Source organism: Lonchura striata, chromosome 1 (genome assembly GCF_050655825.1).
Source record: "Lonchura striata isolate lonStrDom1 chromosome 1, ASM5065582v1, whole genome shotgun sequence".
Classification (NCBI taxonomy): Eukaryota; Metazoa; Chordata; class Aves; order Passeriformes; family Estrildidae; genus Lonchura; species Lonchura striata.
In genome coordinates, this window is record NC_140703.1 from 51,156,352 (window position 1) to 51,181,935 (window position 25,584).

The following is a 25,584-nucleotide window of genomic DNA, read 5'->3' on the forward strand; positions in this document are numbered from 1 at the left end:
CTTTGAAGAACCTCCAGAAACCACATAATAGCTTTCCTTTTTTTTTTTTTTTGGAAGGAAATATTCAAAATAAAAGCAGGTATGGACTTCATTACTAGCTTTTGGTTACAGGCACATGAATCCACCTGCTCAAGGTATTACTTAAGACAGATATTAAAAAAAAAAAGAACAAAAAATCAAGTTTTTGCCACCTCAAGGAAGAACATGCAAATCTCAACACAGCCTTGTTGTCAGAGGTGCAAACAGAAGAAAAACAGGACAAAAGTAGAGAACCCTAGAAGATGTGCTGTTCATGTTTGCATATGAGAAATAGGGAGGTGGGAAGATGAGGAGAGCCACTTTTGTTTCTGCCCCAGCCCCTCCAGCCCACACTGGCAGAGTATCTACCACAGCCCCCGCATAACCCTGCCTCTGGTCTGCAACAGGGACAAGATATTTGCTGCACCTTGGTCTCCTGCCTTCATCCATACCCACACATGCTGGAAAATTTGTGAGCCTGGATAATTCCAGTTTCACTGCTTCCAGTGATCCTGTGCAACATTACTGCTGAATTCAGGGAAACCTGGCAAACTGAAACAGCCCCAAGGCCTAATGACTAAATGTTCCATGCTAATGACTTGGCACCAGAACCTCAAAAAAATCAAATATGAAAGTCAAAAGCTAGTAAATCAGAGGCAACCCTTCAAGGTTTTGTTTGGACAAAGATTTGTAATAGTCAAGGCCACACTTTAAAATGTACAAAATCCACACCAATCACACTCTATCAAAAGAAATGTCAGTGAAAAGTCACTATCGGTCTTTGTATTAGATTTATCAATAGATGTCAAAGGACAGATCTGGGGTCAATAAAGCAAATTACCCATCTTTCATTTAATTACTTTGAAAAGACAAATTAAAATTAAATAATGTCCAACAAAACAATCAAGAGGCTTGTTAATATTCTCGTGCCTCCATGTGGGAAGAAGGCTACAATGTAACTACCCAAAACATATTTTACCAAAAAAAAAAGGGGTACAATAAAACAAATCTGAAACATATATTCAACATTATTTGAAAACATCCTATTATGAAACAAAAGATTGCCTTCATAAACAGTGTGATGGTAAGCTGAGAATCCCTGCAAAATTTCTTCAGAATCCTTGGAAAGTTGCAACACTCTGCAATAGAAGACATTGCTACTTTAAAAAAATCTGAAAACTTAGCATAAAGTGAAACTGGGTTAAGAAACAAACATTTTGACATCTAGCAAATATTTTTGCAAGTAAACTTGTAAAACCCATACCTCCATTAAAAATATTACAAAACCCTACATGGGGAAAATACTATGTTAGAAAACTCTTCGCAGCTTTTTACTAGAAAGTAATTTTGCAAACGTTATAAAGATCTGTGCTAGTCAAAAATACACAGCAGTTCAGAATAGCTGAAAGTAACTGACACAAAACAGCAACTCAGCTTCTGTCTTGATTCTATTTGTTTCACATATATGAAACATCTGTGAAATTCATAGCATCTAAACACATAATACACATTTTTTCAGTATGACATAGTAAGGGATATTTTAAGATGCTGGAATGTCATTAATTTGTGCCCCTTAGCTCAGCAATTTGTAAATAATTATCTCTAGAGCACCAAAACAAAGTAGAGCCTGTCTAAGCCCATTTTATCCAACCATGAGTGTTTAATTTAAACACCATTTAAGATCTAATGCCAAACCCCAGCATATATTATTTATCATAAAATTGAGAAGGACATCTGATGGCTTCCTGTAGGTACATATCATATAAGAACAACTTTTTATTTTTTTTTAAGCCTAAATCTTTGTCCTTTCAGTTTCCTAAGATTTCAAACAAGTACCTACATTTCTCTTGGTAACCAAGTCCCTGAGGGGCAAGTTTAGCTTGAGATGTCACTGTCAAGCTTTTCCTATAGTGTCAGTAGGAGGGAAGGGAAAGAAGAAAGCAACTAGGCATAATGCTGTTTAACTATTTTTCTGGTTACAAGAGAAATGGGATCCTCACAGCTTAGAAAGGAAGGAGACTTGTAATATCAGATTCCTGTTCCCAGTTTTACAGGACATAGCAAGCCCTCAGTTCTCATGCTCTGGCACAGAAGGCTGCATGAAGGGTTACAGAGCCATGGCACCTCTGTAGCCTTGGTCTCTAGAAAAACCTTTCACTCTGCAGAGGTTGTGAGACCCCTCAAACAAGTTAAAAGTGAAATTACACTGGGATAAGTGAAGACCTCCAGACTGCTTATGAATGTCTGGCTCCAGGAAAGAAGCTCTCCTGACTGCAGACACTACTTTGTGTTTGTTTGTTTTTTGAATTCCATGAAACAGAACACACCCACCTCTTCTTTTTTCATCCTGAGCAATTCATTCAAAGTCAAATCTTTGGTCTGAAGCTTAAGGTCTTCTATTTTATTCTATTTACTTCTGGGCTAGCCTTAAAGGAGCAGTGAGAGAGGTTTAAAACTGGCTGCATCATTCACCAGAAATACAAGTTTTCTGCTCTTAGGCACCTATGGAATTCACTTGTTTCAAGCTCTTCAAGTTTGAGGAAAAAAAATCTGGACTTCAAAAATTCCTTGCTTTAATTAATGACTTGCTTTAATTAGACCTCAAATTAGTTTAATCACTATGAAGGAACAGTGAAAACAAAAAGTTCAGCATCACATGATATTTTAAAACACCTTTAAAATGGTGCTGCACAGACTGCAGGGTCCCACTCCTAGCCAGCTCTCTCTGGTGGGGGTCTCTGAACCAACAGCAGGAAGGGATAGATGGCCTCTGTGGCACCCTGTGCTCCCAACAAAAAAATTTCCATCAGATAATTTTAATTCACATATAAAAGTGAAATGGGGAGGTGGGGGGTGGGGAGGGTGAAGGGGTTTAATAATTCTACAAATCTTCCTTACCTAAAAGGTTGCAGAAGCCAAATGAACATTTTGTGAGAAAGAAATTTTGAAAAAATATGATTCTAAATAAACACAAGGTATATGCTTTCCATAGCCTCAGAAAGATACTTAAAATTTACTTTCGCCAGCAACTGTTTTTATCATCCATTGGAAATATTATCTATTTTGGGCTTAAAAGAAAAAAATCAAATTCAGAGGCAGGCTGCTGCAATGTTCCTGTTCACCTCAGCTGGGCAATTTTCTCACTTTGATGGGCACCACTAAAGCACTCAGATTGGTTTAACATCCTATGCAAATTCCTGGAGATGAATGCTCAAATCTGCCAGCACACAGACAAACAGAAATCAGCAAAATCAGCAATATGTTAATTCAGCATGATGCTGAACTCAATGCAAACATCCCTAAAGGTAATCAACAGGAGATGGGAAGCAAGACAAAGTTGGGGACTGTAGCAGGATTTACAGCAGAAGGTCCACATGATGATATTCAAAAGAGAAAACCTCACTCTACAGACTGTTTAGGATCTGAAGCAAAGAATCTTCACCTCCTCCTAAAAAGACCCAATAAAACAAAAACCCACAGAAAACCTCCTCCAGCCATGAGTACATCTTAAAGTTGTTGTGGCAGACATTCAGTAGTAACAACATTGAACCTTCTCCCCCGGAAATTTTATCTCTGAGGAGTGAAACAAATATTAATAATTGAAAAGAACAAAAAGTGATTTTGCTAAGGGGGTAATTAGCAACTTCATTGCAGTTCATCAGCTGATTTTGAGTTGGCTTTAAACCAACAGGAGCTTAAAAGAACCTATTACATGGATAAGTTTCTGAATAAACTTGTGAGTTACTTGCTGCAGTTTGATGTGGCCCTCAGACTTCAAAGGCCCCTTTCATAAGAAAACAGGACAAAGACAGAGAGGTCTTTATCATCATTTATGGTAAATAAGAGACAAATCCTCTACACACTAGAAAGCTGATGCAAGGAAAAGACTAAACTTTGCATGAGCTTCATCAACATTTTAGGAGCCCTAAATTATCCAGTAGTTTTTTGATTAGATGATGGCACTAATTTGGAAAGGCAAGTAGCCCAGGAGCACAGAAGCACACAGATAAAAAGCTTCTGCTACTTTACTATCAGCAGATGTTCATGAGGACCCATCACCAGACTGCACTGGAGCACGTGCCCAAGCACTTCCTCACACCTTAGTGAACAAGCCAGGGCCTCCCATCCTGGGCACACACAGCTCAAACTCTCAGTGCTCTGCTCAAGCCTTAGTGATTCCCATTACCCTAGTCATGGACATACAGGCAGGACTGGCAATCCCTGGCATCTGTGTTTAGAGGAATTGCATGTTAAAGTCATAGCACCAAATACACAAGCTGCTGATAATTAGGCTGTGCAGAAACATAAGGACCACCCCCCTACCAGAATTCACTGACAGAAAAGCAGCAAGGACATACAGCTTAAAATTAACATAGTATGAAATGAGAAGTACAAGCCCTTAAGTGGAAAACTGCCAGATGTAATTTTCACAATTACCATTTAATTTAAGAAGCAGATCAAAAGCAGCACATCATTTACATTTTCAAACATTAAGTTTTAAAGATCAAAGACCTCTAGTATTTCCAGACTGCATATATGTAACTTGGTTCGAATAATGAATCTATGCAGAGGGAGAACATGAGCTGCTCATTTGCTCTATGCAGCAGTTTCCCCATCGTCTGTGACTGCAGCATGTGATATCTGCAACAAGCATCATCAGCAAGCTCCCACTAACCCTAAAATATTAATAGAAGCAAGGGGTTTTAAGGCCTAAAATAGCATTATACCGATTTTCTGACTGCTGGGGAACTCTCTCCCTGAAACTAGCCATTGCTTCAGAAATTTTTTTTCACAACTGCAGCCTGACGGCTATGACTTAACAGTACTTATGCAATGTTCCAGAGGTCATTAAAGATCCCACATTACCAAAATTCTGTTCTTGTGACAGTGCTGTAGCCTAATTATTCTAAAAAGTTAAATACAGAGAAGTGCACTATGCAAATACTTCAAACCACGTCACTTAAACTACATGTAGCAATGAAATAACAGCAGAGGCAATGTTTTAGTGACCACTGGGAGCTACTGCAAGAGATCTTGGCCAAATTCAATGTAAAGTAGAAAGTATCCTGGAATCTCTAACCAGGAAACAATTGAACTTCTAGTTCATATTGAAAACTCATGCCTACTTCTAAGCACCTCCCAAAAACCCACAGCACAGAACTCAATATCAAAACCAGATTTTCCTTAGCAGAAAAGCAGAGAGCATCATTACCATAAAGCCCATGTTAAGAATGACATGATCTTTTAGGAGCCAGTACACAGGAGCTGCTTCTGGAAGATGAGATGATGGCCAAGAGTTCTCTTACTAAGTTGGGGAACATGACACCACCATACATGTAGTGGGCAGCTACTTGAGTGCTGGTGTTACAATAACATTCAATCCCCAAAATCTTCCTCATTGTACACAAAGATCATCAATACACCACACTGTCTATCACAGTGGTCCTAGGCATGGGATGGATTTTTAGCTGCATGTCCCTTATGTTCCTATATCCCTTCCAAATCCCAGGATTAAAACTACTTTAAAAGTAGACAGGAGGGAATATATAATACTAACATTTATACAGAGACTTCAATTCTTATAATATGGCATTAACAGCTAATAAAGGACATATGAAACACACAAATCTCTAAACATGAGAGGGTTTGAAGTAGCTTTCTCAAGAACAGCTTTTCCAACAAACACTTCTCATGATAAGGATGATGCATTCTCTAAGACTATAAAGCTCTTGAAAGGATGAAGAGCCTTTTTACAATAGCTGAGGCACTATGTGCTAGTACTTTGGTAAACAGGTCTTCGTGACAGATAAAAGCACTGAAGCAAGTTTCATACTTCAAATCTTCTCTCACAAAACATAAAAAAATGTGAGCAAGATCCAGGCCCTTTAGATGAAGAGAACAATGAGCTATGTCTGGCTGTAATTAATGCATAACAACCTAATCTCAAAGGATATTTATATTGCATAATGCTGTGGGTATTCTTGCCAGACCTATACTGGCACACATGGACCTCTGTGTGACAGCAGCCATACTGCTTCCAATTTCCAGCCTAAATCAGGTAGGCAGACACAGTCAAAGCATGTAGAAGTCTCAATCTTCTGTCAAAAATTAATACCGCTACATGCAACCTAAACAACATTTTATGCATTGATTAAAAAATTGGTAAACTTGGTGTACTTCACATCTGCCTCCACTAGCAGTCTGCAGAAAAGTGCCCCTGCCCAAATGGGAATACATATTTCCTGCCTCCAGAAAAAAAAAAATTAGAAAAATATACCTATACTTCTTTACTTGAGTGTAGAAACACCAAGGTTGAGATGAGAAGAACCTGGAGATACAGGTTACTTCTTCACATCCTGCCCCCAAGATCAGTGTGTGTTCAGCTGAGTGTGCACAAGATTCACCTGCTCCCATATTTCAGAACAGTGCAAAAATAAAGGTAAGACATGGCCAAGACATGGCTACAGCCATGGCACAGCTGGGTTAGGGATAACACTCTAAGGAAACAAAACAAAATAAAAGGAGGGTGAGGAAGGCTGGCATACCTTTATAAACAGCCAAGACACACCAATAGCCTTTCCACATCCCATTCCCCCATATCGGAAATGTAGCGTGACAGAGAAGTCTTCTAGCTCCAGAGAGACATCCTCCTCTAGCCTACCTCCTCAGCGAATCTCAGAGGGAAGAGAAAATAATCAGATGAGTCACCACTGGAAATCTGCACAGCTGGATCACAGCTAAGCCATCAATGCACCAGACACAGGAAACCAAATTCCTGCCAGCCTCCCGGCCACATCTGCCGAGGTGCCGGGAGCCACTGCTCCAGCCTGCTTCTTTACCACAGCCAGGCAACTTGGGTCTTGCAAGAGACATGCCTGCATGCACACACCAAACCCTGTTGCTGAAACGCACATGGTAAATATTCTGTGTTCTGATAAAAAAATTACACTGAGAATCCCACAAGGTTTAACAGCATTATTCTTCTTAACTATGGTATATCTAAATATGTTTAGGGAAAGAACATTCACGTTTTTACCATCATTTCCAAAGGAAGAGAGTTCTCACAAGGAAAGATCAAAGATTCCACTGGAAAATGGAATGACGCAAGATTTTAGTTGCCACAGTAAAGAAAAAAAAACTATTTTAAAAACTCTTAGCTGTGGAGGAAAAAAGAGAACAAAAAAGGAACCGTGAGCATGAATATATAAGCATTTTTCAGTCAGGTCTAACAATAGGCTTCCATGTTCCATGGTAAGTAAAGCAGATGAGATACTAATTTTAAAATATGTGAAAAAATTAAAATAAGTGTAATAACACATTCAGAAATTTAGAATAGTCTGAGACTGCATTCTCCCAATCTTTTAAATGGCTAAATGCAAAATAAATGCAAAACACCAATAAACAACAGATATAAAAAGTTGGCACATTCTATGAAATTTCACAATTTAAATACTTACAAGGTAAGAAACTCATGAAGGGAAAAGTAGCTACTTACAAATAACTTAAGGTGCACATTTCTCCTCGTCCCTTTCCAAGCCTCTCTTCTCTGTCATTTCTTTGGAGTGCGCAGCTCCCAGCCCTATTCCACTGCCACCTGACACGTAGACCTTCCTGGAGTCTGAGATCACTTTGCCAGACCTACCCGAAAGTCACAGAGGACTTTGGGATTTTATCAGACACATGAAAGCTAGGTCATTAGTGAGCAACCAGTCTGTGCATTTTAATGGGGATTTGTCTTTGAAAACTTCATCCACACATAAGACTTGTAGCTGTGAAGCAATACCCTCTTGAATAATCATCGAGTTGATGTTTATTATATCAGGGATTTTTTTTGCCTCCACAGCATCAGGCAAATGTCTGTGAAAGATATCCATCTGTACCTGGAGCTCACGCCTTCATCCTCACTGCATTTCCATTCAGTCTGAATAAGATCAACCACAAGCAGCCTTTTTATTGAATGATGAGAAGTCACAATGAAGATGCTTACCTGACATTCAAAAAAACCAGCAAACTAAAACCACCCCCCATACACACTTATACACCAAGGTGAGACCCTTGTAGTTAGTTAAGACAGCCAATGTCACTTTTTTACAAACCCTTATATTTGCAAAAGAAGTTGCAACCAAATGTCTGACCCTGTTTCATTTAGGATTACATTTTCAGGTGCATCAACTGTCAATGGTGCTGTTTAGGCAAACAGAGCATAGTAACACGGGGAAGAAAATGTTTTTCCTAGAGCAAAAATGCAGTAATGCCTTTGTCCCCTGCTTCACCTGATCTTAAATAGTTTCCAAAGAAGCATTTCAAGGCAGCGCAGCAGGTAATGCTACACAACTCCTCCAATGCTGTAGTGTCAAACCTGGATCTTTATTTTTTCCTCCTCCACAACCACTCTGACATCTGGCTTCACAGAATCATTAAGGTTGGAAAACGTTTTTAAAGATCATCAAGTCTGACATTCTGCTTCTTTCAATGTCAAACAGATACTAACTAATAGGACACTTAGTTTTGGAGGCATCAGCAAATGGGACAGTACTGCCATGACTGACCCAGGCTATGTGGTTACCTCTGGCAGAAAGACCTGACATGGTGCACCCATCCACCTCTTCCAGCATCCCCAAATTTTGACACCAGCTGCACAAAAGGCATGTTGGAGCCCCATGGGGTAGTGGCTGGTTTTTAATCCACATCCTTAAAGAAAGAAGAAAAAATCCCACACTTGTTTCTGTTCTTTATCACATCTTGATTCATTAGCTAACATTGTCATTTGACCACACAGAAAATCTCAGATCAAACTCCAGAAGCTAGACTTCTCCAGTCCTTCCTGAAGGAAAAAAGTAACAAAATAAATAACAAATAGCAGGGTCAATAAAGCAATTCCAGGAAATAATTGATAAATAACACTGGAAATGGGTTTTGGGACTAGATTGCTCCTGAGAAAGGCAGGTGATGATGACTGCAGAACTTCAGGGCAAGATATTCCAATACCTCTGCAGGACCATCTCCCAGCCAACACAGCCTCAGTGAGACACAAGGGCTGCTTCTTCCATAGTAGAAGTCAGTGCATAAGCATATCAAATACTTTCAAATGCTTTGGCTCAGAAACTCCTGGCAGAGTTTCTATTTAAAACAGCTCAAACTGTATTTATAAACCTTATGAAATTCATCCTGAAGAAGTTATTTATGGCTAGAAGCCAGCCTCCCTAATCCAGGTGTCTAGCTTATACCTTGACCCTGGGCACCTTACAAACAGCTCCTGAGTCATGTAAGGAAGAGAGCCAGGGAATGGGCAGAAGCAGGTGACTTGAGAAACCTCCAGGGAAAGAGATAGCTTGTCTGAGTTCAGGTGTCTGCCTCACTTCATCCCACTAGTCAGCTGCAACCCAACAGTGAGCTGCTGCCTAAAGACCACCTCCATCAACACTACCTCCTCCCTGGCTGGAGCACTGGTGCCCTTCTTGCCTTTCAGGAGACAAGCAAATACCAAATACCACAAAACACTGATTTTCCCCTGAGCCAACTCACCAGAACATCAGACAAACACCACTGACACAGCAAAAGGAGGCAGGGAAAGCACAGTCCAAGCACGGGAGTTTCAATGACACCCTGCTGGGATAACATCTCAGCACTAACATAAAACCACATTGTCGTGGGATCTACTGTAGGAGGACAGCTTGGCCCAAACAACAGATTTCACTGTTTGTGCTAGCTGAACTGATCTCAGCTACACTAAGTCCTTTAAATCTGTGATACATTACAAGGATTTTGACTTTTTTGGCCAACACAGTAATAATAACTATTTCCCAAAGTTAGTATATTGTGTTCTTTTCTAATAGTAACAACTGAAAGCTGAATCACATCCAGAAACAAAACTGAGAACTTTCACATGAGCTGGTACCAAAAAATGTGCCAACATTTGCACAACATGTGCCAACACTGTCAAAAAAATATAAAGCAAGTCTTATAGTCTTCATGTCCATCTAAGATATTTTGTATTGCAAATGGAAAACACTGTTGAAATTAGGTTTCTCTACTCAATATAACACAAATGAAAGTTTTACAGCTAAGTATCCAATTGGAAGCTAGCATGCTGTGAGTCAGATCCAGACATCCTCCTTTTCATTGGAAAAATAAAAACTTAGCACTAATAATAAATGCTAAATTCACAACACTTTGCAGAAGCTCATAGCAGAACAACAGAATCTATTTTAAAGTAACTTATTCACTACTTCCTTTAAAGTTAAACTTTCACTTGGATTGACAGTATTCAGAAATGTGAAAAAAAACCAAAACCAAAACACTCCTCCCAAGATAATTTGGATAATAAGTGAGGTGTGTCAAACACACCTTAGACCAGCAGAAGCATTTCTAGTACACTGGGTCTGAGAGCACATGCTGTTTTTCATTAAACTGCTGTAGCTGGAAAGCCCATTTAGAAAATGATAGTTAAGGGTTATATTAGTCTCATGAAAGCAGAAAAGGTCGGGGTTTGTTTTGTTTTTAAAAAATGTCCTGCAGGAGTGGATAAAGGAACTTTAAAGTGGAGGAGTGGTAGGTACAAGAAACAGCTGGAATGTATCTGGTTCTTACAACACAATAAAACCCAAGTGTTTTCCAAAGCTCAGCAAGGTCACCGTCTAATGTAATATGCACAAGTGCTCATTATAAGCTCGAAAATTTTGACCAAAAAAAGTGTCTGACAAAGATAAGGTGCTAAAAGTGAGTCCATAGCAGTGGCGGAGGAGGGGGCAATGCATGCTAAAAGTGGAAATCATCATCATCTCACCTTTTCCCGAACCTATGGGCAAAAAAAAATGCTTGGCCTCACAAAACTGTAGAAAGGATCAGGACACAGTTCAGAAAACAAACAAAAGGACAGGAAAAAAATTCCAAAAGTAATGCCACAACTAACTCTAGCTGCTAACCACGAAATACAGACCAGAAGAAAACAAAAGCCTGGTCAGAACTGTCTGTAGCTCCCCTTAAGCTGTAATGCATTTCCCCAGTATAGAAGATATACCCACTTCTACAGTCAAGAAAATTCTTTCTCAAAGTGCCTGCAGATGCTGCTTTCATGCAAAATTTTAATACAACTCTCAAAACTACAAAGAGAAACTTCGTAAAGGAAACTACATTGTGAACTCAGCTCAAAGCTATGCATGCCCATCACACAGCTCTGTGTTAAGACAGACTTTTGATTATCCGTCAGAATTTCCAAATATAGTCTTGAAAATATATAAACCCACCTTACAGAAACCAGGAAACAGATTTTACTCTCAAGCAAAAATTAGTCCCATTTTTCTCTCAAAGATATTACAGACACCTTTCCTGAGATCTAGAAGCAAGGGGACAAAGAAACAGAGAGAAAAGTGTTCAGCCAGATCAAAGGGTATTACTGTCACCCTCTCTCTCTCTACACATTGTTGCTAGCCCTATTCTATGGCTTTTTAACCACAGCACTTTCATAGTCTGCAGGTAATGGAGAGGATATTATTTCCAGGATTAAAATTCCCACAGTATTTACTTCACAACATGTACCTTTATACATAAATTAATATTTATACATCAACTAGATAGATTTATTCCATGAAATACTCATTGCCAAGAATATACATACAGTAATAAAATATTGATGCATCCACCTAAAGCAGGGTTAAATACACCCTGATGTAAACGTGAGCCAGGACTTTGGCAGCTGTGCGTAAGAAGTTCTCCAGAAACCAGCCCACCCAGGTTTTATGACTTGACAGAATTACCCAGTATTAAACATGGTTTAGGGAAAAGAATATATAGATTTTGCCTTTTCATTCACACATATTTCATTCTAGCACTATTTAGGAGCTGACTGACTCTCTACAGACTATCCAAGAATACATGACCCAGAACTAAGAATTTTTTTTTTTATAATATTAGTTCAACTTAAATAAAGGTAGCTACAAGAAGAGGATTTGAACAGTGAAATTAGTCTTCTATCTCCACAGTTATTCTCCCCATACCAGGCTGTATGCATTAGATTCATGCTTGGGGAGAAACAAAACAAAATAATCACTGAGGTAAGATCTCTATGCAAATACAGGGAAAACATCACTGCTAGACCTCTAGATGCATTTGCAGAAGCCATAAAAATATACAGTAGAAATGCAAACTCCAAACAGTTTCAGTAAAAAGAAACATTTGGTGACCACATGTCAGAGACCATTCCCTGAATTTGATTGCTGTACTGTTGGTTCAAACCAAAAGATTTCAGTAAGTTGTCCTGATTCTCAAGTTTATTCTCAAGCAGACTCTTTCTACCAAGTTACTTTGCAAATCTGCTTTTCAATTTTCTGAGCAGGTTTGAGAGGGTGGGGGTAGGGGGGGCATGCACACATATATACAAATTTGTTTTCTCCTGTAAAAAGAAAAAAAGGCCCAAAATAATTTTCCAACATTCACTACAATGTTACAATGCATTATCATGGATGTCAATACACATCAGCATTCAAAATAAATAATTAGACAATTTCACTACCTATTTGATGGTCATGACAGGAATAGCAGAGGTATTTTTAGTTGCCATCCAGATTAGCTGGGCTTTCTTTTCCTAACACTTTCTATTAAAATTGATAAAAACTTTATCTTGCTATAGAATTCCTCATGGTGAAACAGGTCTCTCCATCATCACTGGGCAGTGTTAGGACCAGGAAGAACTTCTGCTGCAGTGTCCCTGCATGAGGGGCAATTCCAGGATTCCAGAGTCCTCATTCTGACACTCTTAACACACTCTGATGAAATCAGTACCTCTCAGAATATCTGACTTACAACTCCATGGAAGTTATTAGAGCGGAGTTATTATATTAGCTCACAGGAAGAGCTGCAATAATTTGCAATATTAATAGTTACTTGGCTGAACACCCATTTTTCACTTCAGTGGATTTGTTGAAGTTGCTCCACATGCTTTCCTACAGCTTTGCTGCTTCACTCCAACAATTCATTCAGGCACACGCTCACTGGCCACCCTCCCACAGACTGGATCTGTACATTTGACTACTTCAGGGGGAAAAAAATTCAAGCATTATTTGCCTCAAGGCACTTTAACTAAAGATTTACAGACTTCATGGGTCAGGTTTCAGATTGCTTTAGCAAATAATTTCAAACCATAGACATTTACCAGAAGATTGGAATTCATTTCAAACACAGAAGTAGAATCAAAAGCTGAGACATTTTACAAGAAAAGAGCACACACTTCTTTCCTCTCAAAGTCTTCAAGGGGTATCACTCCTAAAACAGTGAAGCGTATGTTGGAGGAGAGGGACTGTGTCTTCCCTTCATTCACAAGGGTGAACTTGGTGGTGGGTTGCAGAAAGGGAGAGGCAGACTGCTCTCCCACATCTCGAGGCAGGAAAACAGACTCGGCAGTCTGGGATATTTAATAGCTGGGGGAAGAATGCTTTGGTTTGGAGGAACAGCTTTTGGCTTGCTTAAGTTATAATATGGAACAGAACACAGTAAAACAATTTAACCCAGCTATTTCTAGCTTTGGCAAACAAGCTCTACCTTCCATAGAATGAGAGAAAATCCTGAGCTGGAAGGGACCCACAAGGATTGAGTCCAACTCCTGACGCTGGATAGGACAGCCTCAAGAGTCACACCATGTGCCTGAGAATATTGTCCCAACATTTCTTGAACTCTGCCAAGCTTGGTGCTACTTCCCCGGGGAGCCTGTTCCAGTATCCAACCACCTTTGGGTGAAAAACCTTCTCCTGATATCCAGCCTAAACCTTCCTGACACAACTTCACGCTATTCTCTGGAGTCCCATCACTAATCACTAGGAGAAATCAGTGCCTGCCCTCTCTTTCCCCATATAAGGAAGTTGTAGATTGTGATGAAGTCTCTCCTTGGTCTCTCCTTCTTTGACAAACTATTGCCAAGTCATGGTAGTCCAGTGTTTTACTCTCAGCATGCACCATCTGTCCAGCTAAGGTGCCAAATGAAGGCTGGGTGAGCTTGATCAGCACCACTTGCTCCAGGCAGAGCTCAGAAAGTGCCAAAAGTCTCAGATGCAAGAAGCCAACACCACTAAACAGTGCTGGCTTCTGCAGAAAGGACACCTGAGAAGAGCTTGAGTTTTGTACATAAAATGACCATTCCTTCCCCCAAAGAAGTAGACATCCTCAACAGGCAGCTCCCCCAGTGACTCCAACTCTTTTAACAAGCAACATTCCCTCCCAGCTCCCAACACATGAAACAGGAGAGCCTGAGGACCACACTTTAAGAGGTCTTTGCACTGTGAAGACTACAGACATTCTTTGTCTGCATTATCATAAAATATGCCTCAACATGAACCTGAATTAAAGAACAAAGTCTTCCTTTAAGTAACATCAGATATCAGATGCAATTTTCTATTGTTATTATTCTTAATCAAGCTCTTGCACTTTTTTGGTTTAAGTTGTTTGGAGGTTTGGATTGTTGGGAGTGGGGGGTTTGGGGATTAATTAGTTTTGGGTTGTTGTGTTTTTTGTTTTGTTTTTTTTGTTTTTTTTTAATTATTGGTTTGCTTTGTTTTCTTTGTTAGCATAAGAACTAAGAATGAATATTTGAGCTCCCATGAGCCAGTGGCTGCCCTACAGCACTGAGAATTCAGATGGGAACAGGTAGAAAAGGAACCTGACCAGGACACAGTTTTCTCTCACAAAAAAATTCAAAAAAATATAGGGCAATATTTTTTCATGGTTTTGGGATATTTTTTACTCCTCTTGGGATCTGACAAATACAGCTGCTCATTCCAGTTACTAAAAAGCACTCAGCTTCAAGGCTGGAGGGGTTTTTTTAAGTCTCAGAGTCCATAAAATTCTCCATTGAAATACAGAAATATGTTAACAAAGCTTTCATTAGCAAAGGGAAAGAGTAACAGTTTACAAAGCTATTTTGGCTTGTTCCTTTAAATACATAGTAGCTAGTGTCTGTATGCTTTCATCTCTAATGTTAGGGAGAAGCTGGTACACAAAACCTTACCAAAACATCAGAAGTTCAAGTTTGTAAATATTTAAAAACTGCCTCATCTTCAAAACTAATCATTAGGACTCACCAAGTTTCACTATCATGTATACACCACTTTTTCCACCAAGACTCACAAAACCTTGGGACATGCCTCATTACCCTAAAAATATCATACAACTACGGAAATGGTCAGACTTGGATTTTAAAGCCATCTGGATCTAAAGAGCAGAGAAACACAACAGTTCTTCTGAAACACAAACCTCATTTCATAAGGAAATAAATATTTACATCTTCCTTTAACATTATGGAATTCCGAGCATCCTGTTTGTCAATACCTTAAGGTTTGCAAGTTACTTGCTTTACAGTAAATTGTTCCTTTAAGGGGTAAGTTTAAAAGTTACTTTAAAATGAGAACAGCTTTCACATATCAAAGGAGAGCCACACAAATTAGACTGGGCAAGGGGGAAGCCGAGCATATGTTTTTTCCCCTACATAAACAGTGCACACTACATACTCACATTTCTTTGCTAGAGCTCCCACATGCTACTGGCAGGCAAAGACACAAAACCTTTTGTAGGAATGGTACAACCAGCCAGTATCATATGAACTCAAAAAATAATTGAAACAAATCCCCAACCCCTTAAAATAGGATTTTCAAAGACAACATTAAATCACTGTAATGAAGCTTTTTAAAATAAGCTTTGACAATTTAAAGAAACCAATGCAAGAAAGGTATGCATGAGTGAGGAATGGTTTAATTGCTTAAACTTACAGCTAACTCTTACAAAACTTACAACACTGACACATGGGGAAGCCAGGACTGTTGTAATTACCTACATTCACAGAGGACACGAAAATGACACTTGTGGAGGTCATTTATGATACCCCTGCCTTTGGTGCTCTCAGTTCAACATTCTCAATAGATTTTAAGCACTAGATGTCATTGTTTTACAGAGGAAACAAAGAAACCTGAACTCGGGTCTTGACAAGCTTGTAAAGATGAGGGGTAAAAAGTAACAAACATCCTTTTTTTAATATTTCCTCCTTCCAAAGTTATTGTGATAGTGGTTGTAACAACACTAAATTTCATCTTAAGTGACTAGGCACAAAGAAATAAGCTTAATATGTTAAAATACATCTAAATCAGCGCTCCAAAACTCCTCTTTAAAAGCACACGACTCTAAGGGAGGCTGTTCAATATTGCAAACATTTCTCAGCTTCCAAGTCATCAGCCTCCTCGCTCAGCCGATGCTGCCCTGGTCAAAACTCAGGTACATCCAGGAACAACCCTCTCCCCACGCTTTAGCACGTAGCGCACCGGTGTGACTCGGGTAATCATACAGAAACACGGATATTTACGTCAAGCGCTATGTCAGACAATCATGTTTCAAAATAGGAGAGAAGAAAATGAGTGTTAATTTCAGGTTACTCTCTGTCCTGAACTCTTTCGAGACAGGAAGGAGTGCCTTTAATTCAGACTGTCTCGGAGCAAGCGCTACAGAAGTCATTTACAAGATGGCAAGAAATTACAAGCCTTAACGACAGGAGGGCAACCAAGCCAGCCTTTAATTTGGATTGCGAGGAGGGGGCGGTGGCGATACTGCACAGATTTCTGCAAGTTGCCACGATACTTTCCAAAAATAGCAGTCCGCAGCTGCCGACGAAGAGTCCAGGTCTGGGGCCGCGTCCCGGGAGCTGCTGCCGGACGGCGGGGCAGCCCCGCGGGAGCGCGCAGCGCGCTCCGCCGTGCGGAGGCTGTGGCGGGACCCCTGCCCCGGGCAGGGACCGGGGGAACGCGGGGCTGGCACCCAGCAGCACCGAGAGACACCTCACCTCCACCCACCGCCGGGCTTCGGCGAACGCCGCCTGCAAGTCGCACTCCGCGTCCTCTCTCCCGTCCATGGCCAGCAGCGAGCGAGCGGGGGGCGGCCGGCGCTTGGCGGGGCGGGGGCGCGGCAGCGGCCGCTGTCATTCAGCTGCCTCCTTTTAACGCTGCCCGCGCCGTCTCCTCCCCCTCCGCCTCCTCCCCGCGGAACTCCCCCTCCCGGGAGCTCGCAGGAATCCGAAGAGCCGCGGGCCGTGCGGCAGCGCCGGGACCCCCGGGGCAGCCGCACCGCACGCCCGGGAGGGGCCGCGCCCCGCGGCGGCGGTGGCGGCTCCCTCCCGCCGGGACGCGGCGCCCCTCGCGCTCCCGGCCGGGGGAGGCCGCCCCCGGGGCTCCCGCCCCGGCGCATACCAGGAATAGCTGGGGACAATCGCACCTTTCAGGGCCGGTCCCGCCGCCCGGCCCCCGCCACCTGCCGCCCCGCCCGGCCGGGACTGCCCAGCGTGCCGCCGCCGCCCTCCCTCCCTCCGGCGGGGCCGCGGGAGCCCGGGCCGCCTCCCTCGCCTCCGCACCGATGGGGCTTCCCCGGCCGGCCATAGGCAGCGCCGCGATCCCGGGGAAGCGGCTCCACACTCTGCAGCGCTGTCCCGTCTGGGGACGAAGTTGGGAGCCTGCGGAAAACATGAGACCCACGCTTTGTTTCGGGCGCTTTTCGTACAGAGCGACCGAGGCGGAGGTGCCCCGGCTGAGCTGGAGCCACGCGGCTCGGCTTTCATGCTTCCCTCCCCAGTCCCGCTGGCCTCAACTCTGGTTTAGCTCACACTACTCACACTAGCGCCCATTGCTCTGGCTCATTCGTGTCCCTGTGCCCCGCTCACTGCAGCAGGTTTTTTGCGACTCGTCCACCCCAGACGCTATCCCAGGCTCAGAGCTAAAGCCCGGTCTAAGTACCGCTCGACCGTGGGCCTGGGTGAGAGCTGCGCTGGGCTCTGCCCACTGCGGTGACCACAAACGTGGGGCAGGTTGGGATCACGCTGTGCTGCAGCAAAGGCTCAGCCGCCCTGACAGAAGCACGGGGGGCAGGAGGGAGATGTTTGCTGGACGAACACAGTAAAATCCTTTCTTCCAATGCAGGGGCGGACAAGTGCTAAGCAGAAAAATTTAAGTATCAGGGTAAAGTGTCGTTTCCTGTAATACTAATCTCCAGCAATAAGTTGTTGTGCTTTGGCTTTGGTTTATGTGGGATTTTTTTGACTAGATTTCATTTTGACATTGTATTTAAGCTCTCTACTCCTACCTGAAAGGAGGCTGTGGTGAGGTGGAGCTCAATCTCTTCTCCCAGGTAACAAGCAACAGGACAAGAGGAAATGGCCTCAAGTTAAGGAGGTTTAGATTGGATAGAAGGATAAATTTCTTCAATGCAAACATGGCACAAGCTGCCCAGGGATGTAAGGGAATCACCATCCCTGGAAGTGTTCAAAATACGTGGATGTGGTACTTGGGGACATGGTTTAGTGGTGAATATGGCAATGTTAGTTTAACATTGCACTCAATGATCTTAAAGGTGTTTCCCAGCCTTCATGATTCTATTATCTTTTCCTGCTTGCACTTTTTGTAGTATTTTTTCTTTCCATATCTTCTCTGTAAGTAAAACTCAGTCACTGCACACGTTTTGCTTTTATAGCCCATGGCAGAACATATGTAATTTTTAAAGTACTACTGAGAAAAGATAACTTAAAGCTTTTGTACTACACACAAATTCACTTCTCCTGAGATGTTGACTTGGGGACACATCTTTTGTTACAGAAAACCTCAGAATAGGGAGGAGAAATTTAGGAGGTCAACAAGTCAAGAAGCTATGAGCCATCAATTTCTACGGTGTATGAAAATCAGGTGGTAGACTCAGGAGGGAAAACACAGTGACTGGCTGAAATAAGTTCCATGGGAGATATCTGACATTTATTAAAGTTACAAATGTATAGAAGTTATGTAGTTAGCTCCTCACCATGGTATGATTTGAGACATCTATGCTATGGAGCCAGCAAGGAATAATATGAAAGCTGTAATTTTGAGGGGTTTTTTCTTACCCTTTTTTCCTGTTCCAAGCCAGATCAGCCACAAGACCAAATACAAATGAAGAATCTGCATTTTTCTTCAGTGGGAAGCCTGAACATCAGAAAACAACCCTCTCATCTCACTATTTAACATCCATGATTACAAAGGTTTAAAATGTCTAAATAAAATATGTATCAGCTGCTGCTGCTGGCTGACATCAATTTGCATTACCTGAGGTTACCAAACATTTTTCTGGAGAACTACAGCAGCCTTTCTCCAGATTTTAAGGACTTTCACTTCATCTAAGAGTACAGTGCTCCCTAAGTAGGAGAAAGTAACTAAGAATTCTATAAAATAGGCTTCAAAAGAGGTAATGTTAAAAAAATCACATTTCTCACTTATTTCTGCTTGCTTTATTTCACTTTGTAACAAATCAAATCACCTTTCTTACAAATGAAGCGTTTAATGTTTTATATCAAGTAATTCAAGTAATTTGAGTTATCATGTAATTTGATTAAGTGCTTAAGTAGACTGCATGGATCACAGCAACTTTCAAGTCTAAGTTCCTCACTAAGTAAAAAAAGCTCCAACATGTAAATCTCATCCTCAAAGTGAATTTTAAATCAACTGTCACAGATAAAATATCTATGTAAGCCTAAGCAACCAAAATAGTTTTATTATTCCTTTGTGCTAACAATGTAAGTCACCAGAGTCCTAGATCAGAGAAAGATTACATATATCAGATATGACTGCTAATTGTTGCTGTCAAAAGTAGCAAATGTAATATTGTTCTACTTGACAAAAATAAACCCTTTCAATGTGTGTGCTCCTAGGGATAATTCAAGCAACAGCTTACGTCATATTCTTTCCAAGGAGAGTTCTACACATATTTGACACAATAATATTTTCTACCAAGGCAGGCTTCTTTCTTTAAGGAAAGACCATATTTATTTTGTTAAGTGTGGGCTGTTAAGTCTCTTTATTTTCCAAAACATACATTTCACTATCAGAAAACAACTTTCTTCTTCTCTTAACTGAATCATGCAGCCATGATTGAAAGGAAAGGGCATTGTACTGGTTACTAAATTATGATTTCTTAAAAAAATGTCTGTAAATAACATAGGAAAACTTGCACCAATGTACCTAAAAGACCTTGAACAATCCTGAGTGCTTAATAGCACACCAGCTCCGCTCAGCTAAAATTAATGTAAGTGTGGAGCATGCATCACCTCACTCCTACACACACCACTTCCATAAGATGCTGTATACAGGTGGCCCAGACTGCAGAGGCTGAAGAGGGATTTCCTGACACTGCGTGCTCGTGGCCAAGCCATGCTCCTCCACACAAAGCTGTTGAGGCTCTGGCAGGGCTGCACAAGGTAGAAAATACAGTGTTATTTTCCCACAGAGCTTGAGCTAATAAGCAAGAGATTGTACAGCTCAGGCGATGATGCAGACATTGGGGCGTCACAGAGCCAAAAGCACCATGGAGTCTGCAGGGTTTATCAGCCTCTAAGTAGGACCTTGCTTGACTTTACAAGTCAGCCAAGTGTTCATACCTCACTTTTTTATCCGTGTTATACAGGTTATGTCAATGACAGAGATATTCCAGCAGCTTGTAGATCCCTTTACTTCCTGTGCTACTTGAGACAGTGCCAAGGCCTGTGCCATGGTCTCACAAGCTCCGGAAGGCTGTTACACTGTATATGTTGGGTGACATGAATTTCTGCAGTGCAGCCTTTCACAGTTTCTACCAAGAGACCATGCAGTGAGTAGATACAGTTCAGCACGAAAACTAGTGCATTGCTCTTCCTTTGGCATCTCAAAGAGTGCTCATTAAAATGTACCATCTTACATATTAATAAACCAGAAATTAACACTGCAAATAAAAGGAAACCTTACCTTGCAGAACAACTGATTTGAAGGCTATGTAGATGCTAAGCAAAACTAAAATATTGTCAAACTATGAAGAATTCTTATTTATAGGTTTTTACGTAAGATTCAAGATGTATTTTTCAGCACGACTACAGAAATTCCCACCCCAAATTTACTATTCTAACCTTATTATCTTTGTCCTGAATTTGTCTAGGCAGTCCGTGTACCCAACAACGAGCTCCATTTCTGAAGGGATTTTGCAGTAAACAGCTGCACAAAAGGAAAGACACCCATTTATTACTTAAACCCACTGAAATGTTCTGAACACTGAAGATCATAAACGATGAGACTATTTCCCTAGAGCAGACAATTGATGTAACTTGTTTAACAGCTTTGAACTGCACGTCCTCTCCTTCTTCACCCTGTCCTCTATCCTTAAAGGGCCTTAGCTAGATGAACTACGGCTTACTTGAGAGGCAGTCCTCCAAGTCACCATTTGCTTAAAATATGCAATATCCCAATTCAGTGGTGACAACCTTTATTTGATGATATTAGCTAGAAGACAACACAGATGGTTTGGTTACTAAAGCCTCTGATTTTTTTTTTAAAAGCAAGTTTCAGGGCTTCACTAATGAGCATGGCAACATAAACGAAGTCTTAACGATACTACATTTTATTGGGGTGAAAAAGCAAAAGCTTCAAAAATAGAAGCTCATTAATGTTATTATTCTCCTTTGGTTTTCCAACCAGCTCACTTATAGAAAACAGACTGTTGTTACTGGATGCTCCAGGTGACATGTTTTAGACAGACACTCCAACTTTTTCTTTAGAGTGCAAGAGATGTTCTTAAGTGATAAGACAGACTCACAGGCCTCTTTCTTTTCTATAAAGAATGAAAACTCTGCCAGAGTGCTTCTGGCATAACCCCATTCATTTTTCCTGCAATGACAATTGATAGAGAATGAAAGCACCCTCCGGGACGTGGAGGGTTCAGTTTCCTTTGGCAACAGGTTTGATTGGAAGCAAACCTAAATTATTCCACTTCAAAGGAGTGAATAAGGAATATTCTTCTGGAATGTCAAAAACACACACATTAACCCTAACCTTCACAAGAATCCTAATGTGTTAAGATTGCTTAGCTAAAAAACCAAACCCAAACCCAAACAAGATCAAACTCAAAACAACCACAATGTTACTAATTCAGACAGTACCTTAAGATCAGTGGGTGGAGTGAGAGGGATGGCAGGGGGGAAGGCTATCAGATAGCATTCAGTAATGGCACCTGAAAAACTTACAATAGATATTCCTACAGGGGAGAAAAGTATATGGCTATCATGGATGCCTTAAAATCTTCAGTCTGCTTGTGTTGCTAAATAAAACTTCATTACAACAATCATCACTTTTCTATCATTTATTTCAGTTAGGTGAGGTACTTCACATTGCTGTATTCACCTGTGTGTACCCTCCACACTCCTACCATTTGAGTTACTTAATGTGCCTTTTCAGGGGGAAAAATCCACATCATTTTTCCCCATATATAAATAGCAAACATAGGTTTAACTAAAGTTTTTTTGACAATTTATTAACATTATTAGACTTGAGAAACAAAGTGAAGTTTTATTCAAAATGTAAACATTAAGATAATTTTAAAATGTTAGTGCTCACCAACAGTAAGGATAGTTCTTTTTCTGCCTATTTTCTTCCACATATTTATTTATAAATAATACACTGAAAAATGTTTTTGTCACTTGAGTCACCTGAAGAAGTTCTTATAGTATTCTTGCACCATTATAAATAAAAGATGGAGATAGCCTCATACTCCAAGTTTTCAGCCATCACCATACTACATACTCCACTCAGAATGTTACCTGTGCATGACACAAATGATAATCCTGCTCTGAAGCAGCTCATCATTATTACAAAGAAATATCACAGACAGTAAGTCCCAAAACTTTTAAGCGGGTGGAAGGGAAACAACCCACCACATAGAAATCTTGCACAAAAGTCATGCCTGTATAGAAATACCCAAAGTTGCTGTAGGAACAAGCAGCAAAATATAGCAAGGACAAATGCAAAGTTTATTCCACATATGCTACAATTAGTCAAGATGTTAGGGAAGTATCAAAATTTGTACTATTAACATATGGCAACAGTCTTATTCTTACAATACATTGCAATAGAGTTGCCTCACTGGAAAAGACCTTTAAGCTGCAGACAGTGCAATTGCATTAAATCTTAATTCTTCTGGGTCACGTTCCATGAATTTCTTGCAAACTTCTATTGCATCCTAGGAGAGAAAAAAGTACAAAGCAAACCAAAATGAAGAACACTATTAATCATATTTCTTATAAAAACCAAACAAAATGCAACTGAAATATGAAGATATGTTTTTTCCAAACTATGCTCAAAATGGGTGTTTCCATAAAGGTTTACTAAGTAGTGTTACAAACCTACACAAATGGTATTTCTAATGTGAGTTATCACTACTCAAAATTACTTACAGTGCTCATATAGGCAGCCTAAAAGAGCAAAAGTGTCATGAAGGACCTTAGCAATGATGATTTTTGTGACTGAATATTACTTTGTGCAGCAGATGTGTTGCTTGTCTGACTTTCTAAATGCATCTCTGAAGTTTGCCTTAACTAGTACTGCTGCCTTCAAAAATTTTTCCTTTGTTTCAAGATGAATCTAAGCTGGGTGGGGTAATTGAAAGATTTTAAGTAATTCCTTCATCTAGCTTTAGGGTGCAATCTGGAGAACACATGTTATCAGCAAAAACAGGAAAAAGACACATACGGAATAAGGAAAGCTTTATCCAATTTGTTCCCATGTCCAAGCATGCACAAATTATTTGCAAACTTTACAGACATTAGTCTATGCTTCTAAACTATAAAATAATTTTATATTTTATTTGTTTTAGTTTCTCTGGTTTCTTCCTTTTGTAATGCTAACCCAATCTCGATATCATAAAACTCAGATCTATGCATTGCTTACTCTCATCTTCAACTTTGTAGCATTCTGTGGGGATGACAGTTTATCCTCCCAAGTCAGTGTATCCCTATCCAATTACTTTCTCAGCTCATGACACAAAGAAGCACCCAAAAGAAGCTGTGAAAGTGAAGAATTAGCAAGGATCAGAAAGGAAATCAACTTCTGTCTAGCATGACACCTATCAAACTATAAAGCAAAGCAAAGAGAATGAAAACTTGTAGGTTTTCAATCTGCTAACTTTTCATTAGATGTACTAATTGAAAGGAGCAGGAGTGTATGAAAATCTAAGAACAGAAGATAAGTCAGTCTGATCTTGTGTTATGTATTTAAGTATATTTCTGACATTTATGTTACGATAGGCTGTCATCCAGAGCCACAATGTAAGTGTTACAAAGTATCTCTTTTCAAACCTAATTTGGCCTCACCATCCCACTTGCTCTATTCCTCATCCAACTATAAATATAGCTAAACTTGTTTAGGTAATTTCATATATCTATCTCATAAATTTTGTGGAAATACAGCAAGAATTTCATATAACACCATTTAAGAAGTTTCTGTACCCCTACCTCTAAAAAAGAATCGTCGCTGGTTTCCCCATGGTTTATTGGAAATGGCTTGCGCCCATCTGTTGAAAGACAAAGTGGGATTGAATAACACATTTATAAAATTATAAAAGCTTCATTTTTCCAGTTAAAACTATTTAAACAGATTTTTTTTTTTAAACTTCACTTTCAAAAATGCTCTCTCATTATTCATAAAGTTCACACATGCGGCTAGCTGTTTGCTGGTCTCTCCACTGCTGACTGCTTCTACCACAGTATCATTATATACAGTTTGTTGCGTCAAAAAAATGATCCAATCAAAAAGATTAGATATTTTTCAGTATTTAATTTGAAAACTTCAAAGCTATAAGTTGCTGTTGGTTTAGTGCTGGTATACTATTTCAGTTTTTCAAGTAAAGTAGAAAAATTTCAGCTACGCTTGATAGATTTATGCAGACAAGATAGCTGTATGTCTGTGGTGTTTGACAGCTGTGATCAGGGACTCCACAACAGACCAGAGTAGCAAACCCACCATTCTGAAGAGTCTGGCATCACTGAAAATGTTTCTGTCATTTAAAATAAATTAGCAAACAAACCCAACAGCTCTAAGTATTAAGTATTTTCACAGCTTTTAAATAGGGTTGCTATTTAAACAGGGTTATTTTTCTTCTATAGATTTTTTCCCCTTGCATTTCCAATAGAATAATGCTTGTCATTCTCAGCATTTGAAAAATAATTTCATCCATATAAATATGCCTCAGGTTACTTGCAATGAGTTAACAGTATGAAAACTTACATCAGGGTATCTTAAGTATTTGATAAACCAAAATCACTTCTGGCTCTGTCTTCCCTGTAAAAGGCTTTTCCCTCCCCAAAGATGCCACCAAAGTTGACAACAATTCCAAACGACATTTTCCATAACTAAAAATAGATTTGATGTTAGAAAACTTTTGGATTTATATGAACAAGATGTTGTTCATTATTGTAACTACCATGGCTGAAGATACAAGGCAAAACCCTTAGAAAATGCCAGGGAAACAGAACTGAATATACTGCACTGTTGCAAGCTAAGTTTACCTTAATTTTGGGGCTTTTTTATGTCCACATTGGCAGAACAACATTTTAATTTCATGTGGCTATAAATAATGTGTTTTCTATGACAGAAAGATCATATATATTAAATATCCATGTGCTTCCTTAGCATTTTCTGCATGCCAAAGCCCACATGCTGCCCACACTGTCTAAAGCCAGTGAATCAATTGAATAACCTTCTTCCAATCAATTGAAAAACCTTCCAT

General features: G+C 40.2%; 2 protein-coding genes across 36 annotated transcripts in view; both read right to left on the reverse strand.

Annotated features, from left to right (window-relative positions):
• The window catches only part of LMO7 (LIM domain 7), a 132,775-nt gene extending 115,095 nt beyond the window's left edge, over positions 1-17,680 (reverse strand). For 7 of the 32 annotated variants that reach the window (XM_085593931.1, XM_085593833.1, XM_085593910.1 and 4 more), the window contains exon 1: positions 16,832-17,003. In XM_085593931.1, the coding sequence (XP_085450057.1) occupies positions 16,832-16,900 (69 nt within the window). In that variant the 5' untranslated portion in view covers positions 16,901-17,003. Of the gene's footprint in view, positions 1-16,831; positions 17,104-17,653 lie in introns of those variants that run through there. The other 25 variants (XM_085593961.1, XM_085593902.1, XM_085593888.1 and 22 more) reach the window with 10 other exon arrangements.
• Positions 17,681-22,149: 4,469 nt separating this feature from the next.
• The window catches only part of UCHL3 (ubiquitin C-terminal hydrolase L3), a 41,673-nt gene continuing 38,238 nt past the window's right edge, over positions 22,150-25,584 (reverse strand). For all 4 annotated transcript variants that reach the window (XM_021548068.4, XM_085594020.1, XM_085594024.1 and 1 more), the window contains 2 exons: positions 24,311-24,369; positions 22,150-23,040 (listed from right to left, as the gene is read on the reverse strand). In XM_021548068.4, coding sequence (XP_021403743.1) covers positions 22,957-23,040; positions 24,311-24,369 — 143 coding nt within the window. In that variant the 3' untranslated portion in view covers positions 22,150-22,956. The remainder of the gene's footprint in view (positions 23,041-24,310; positions 24,370-25,584) is intronic.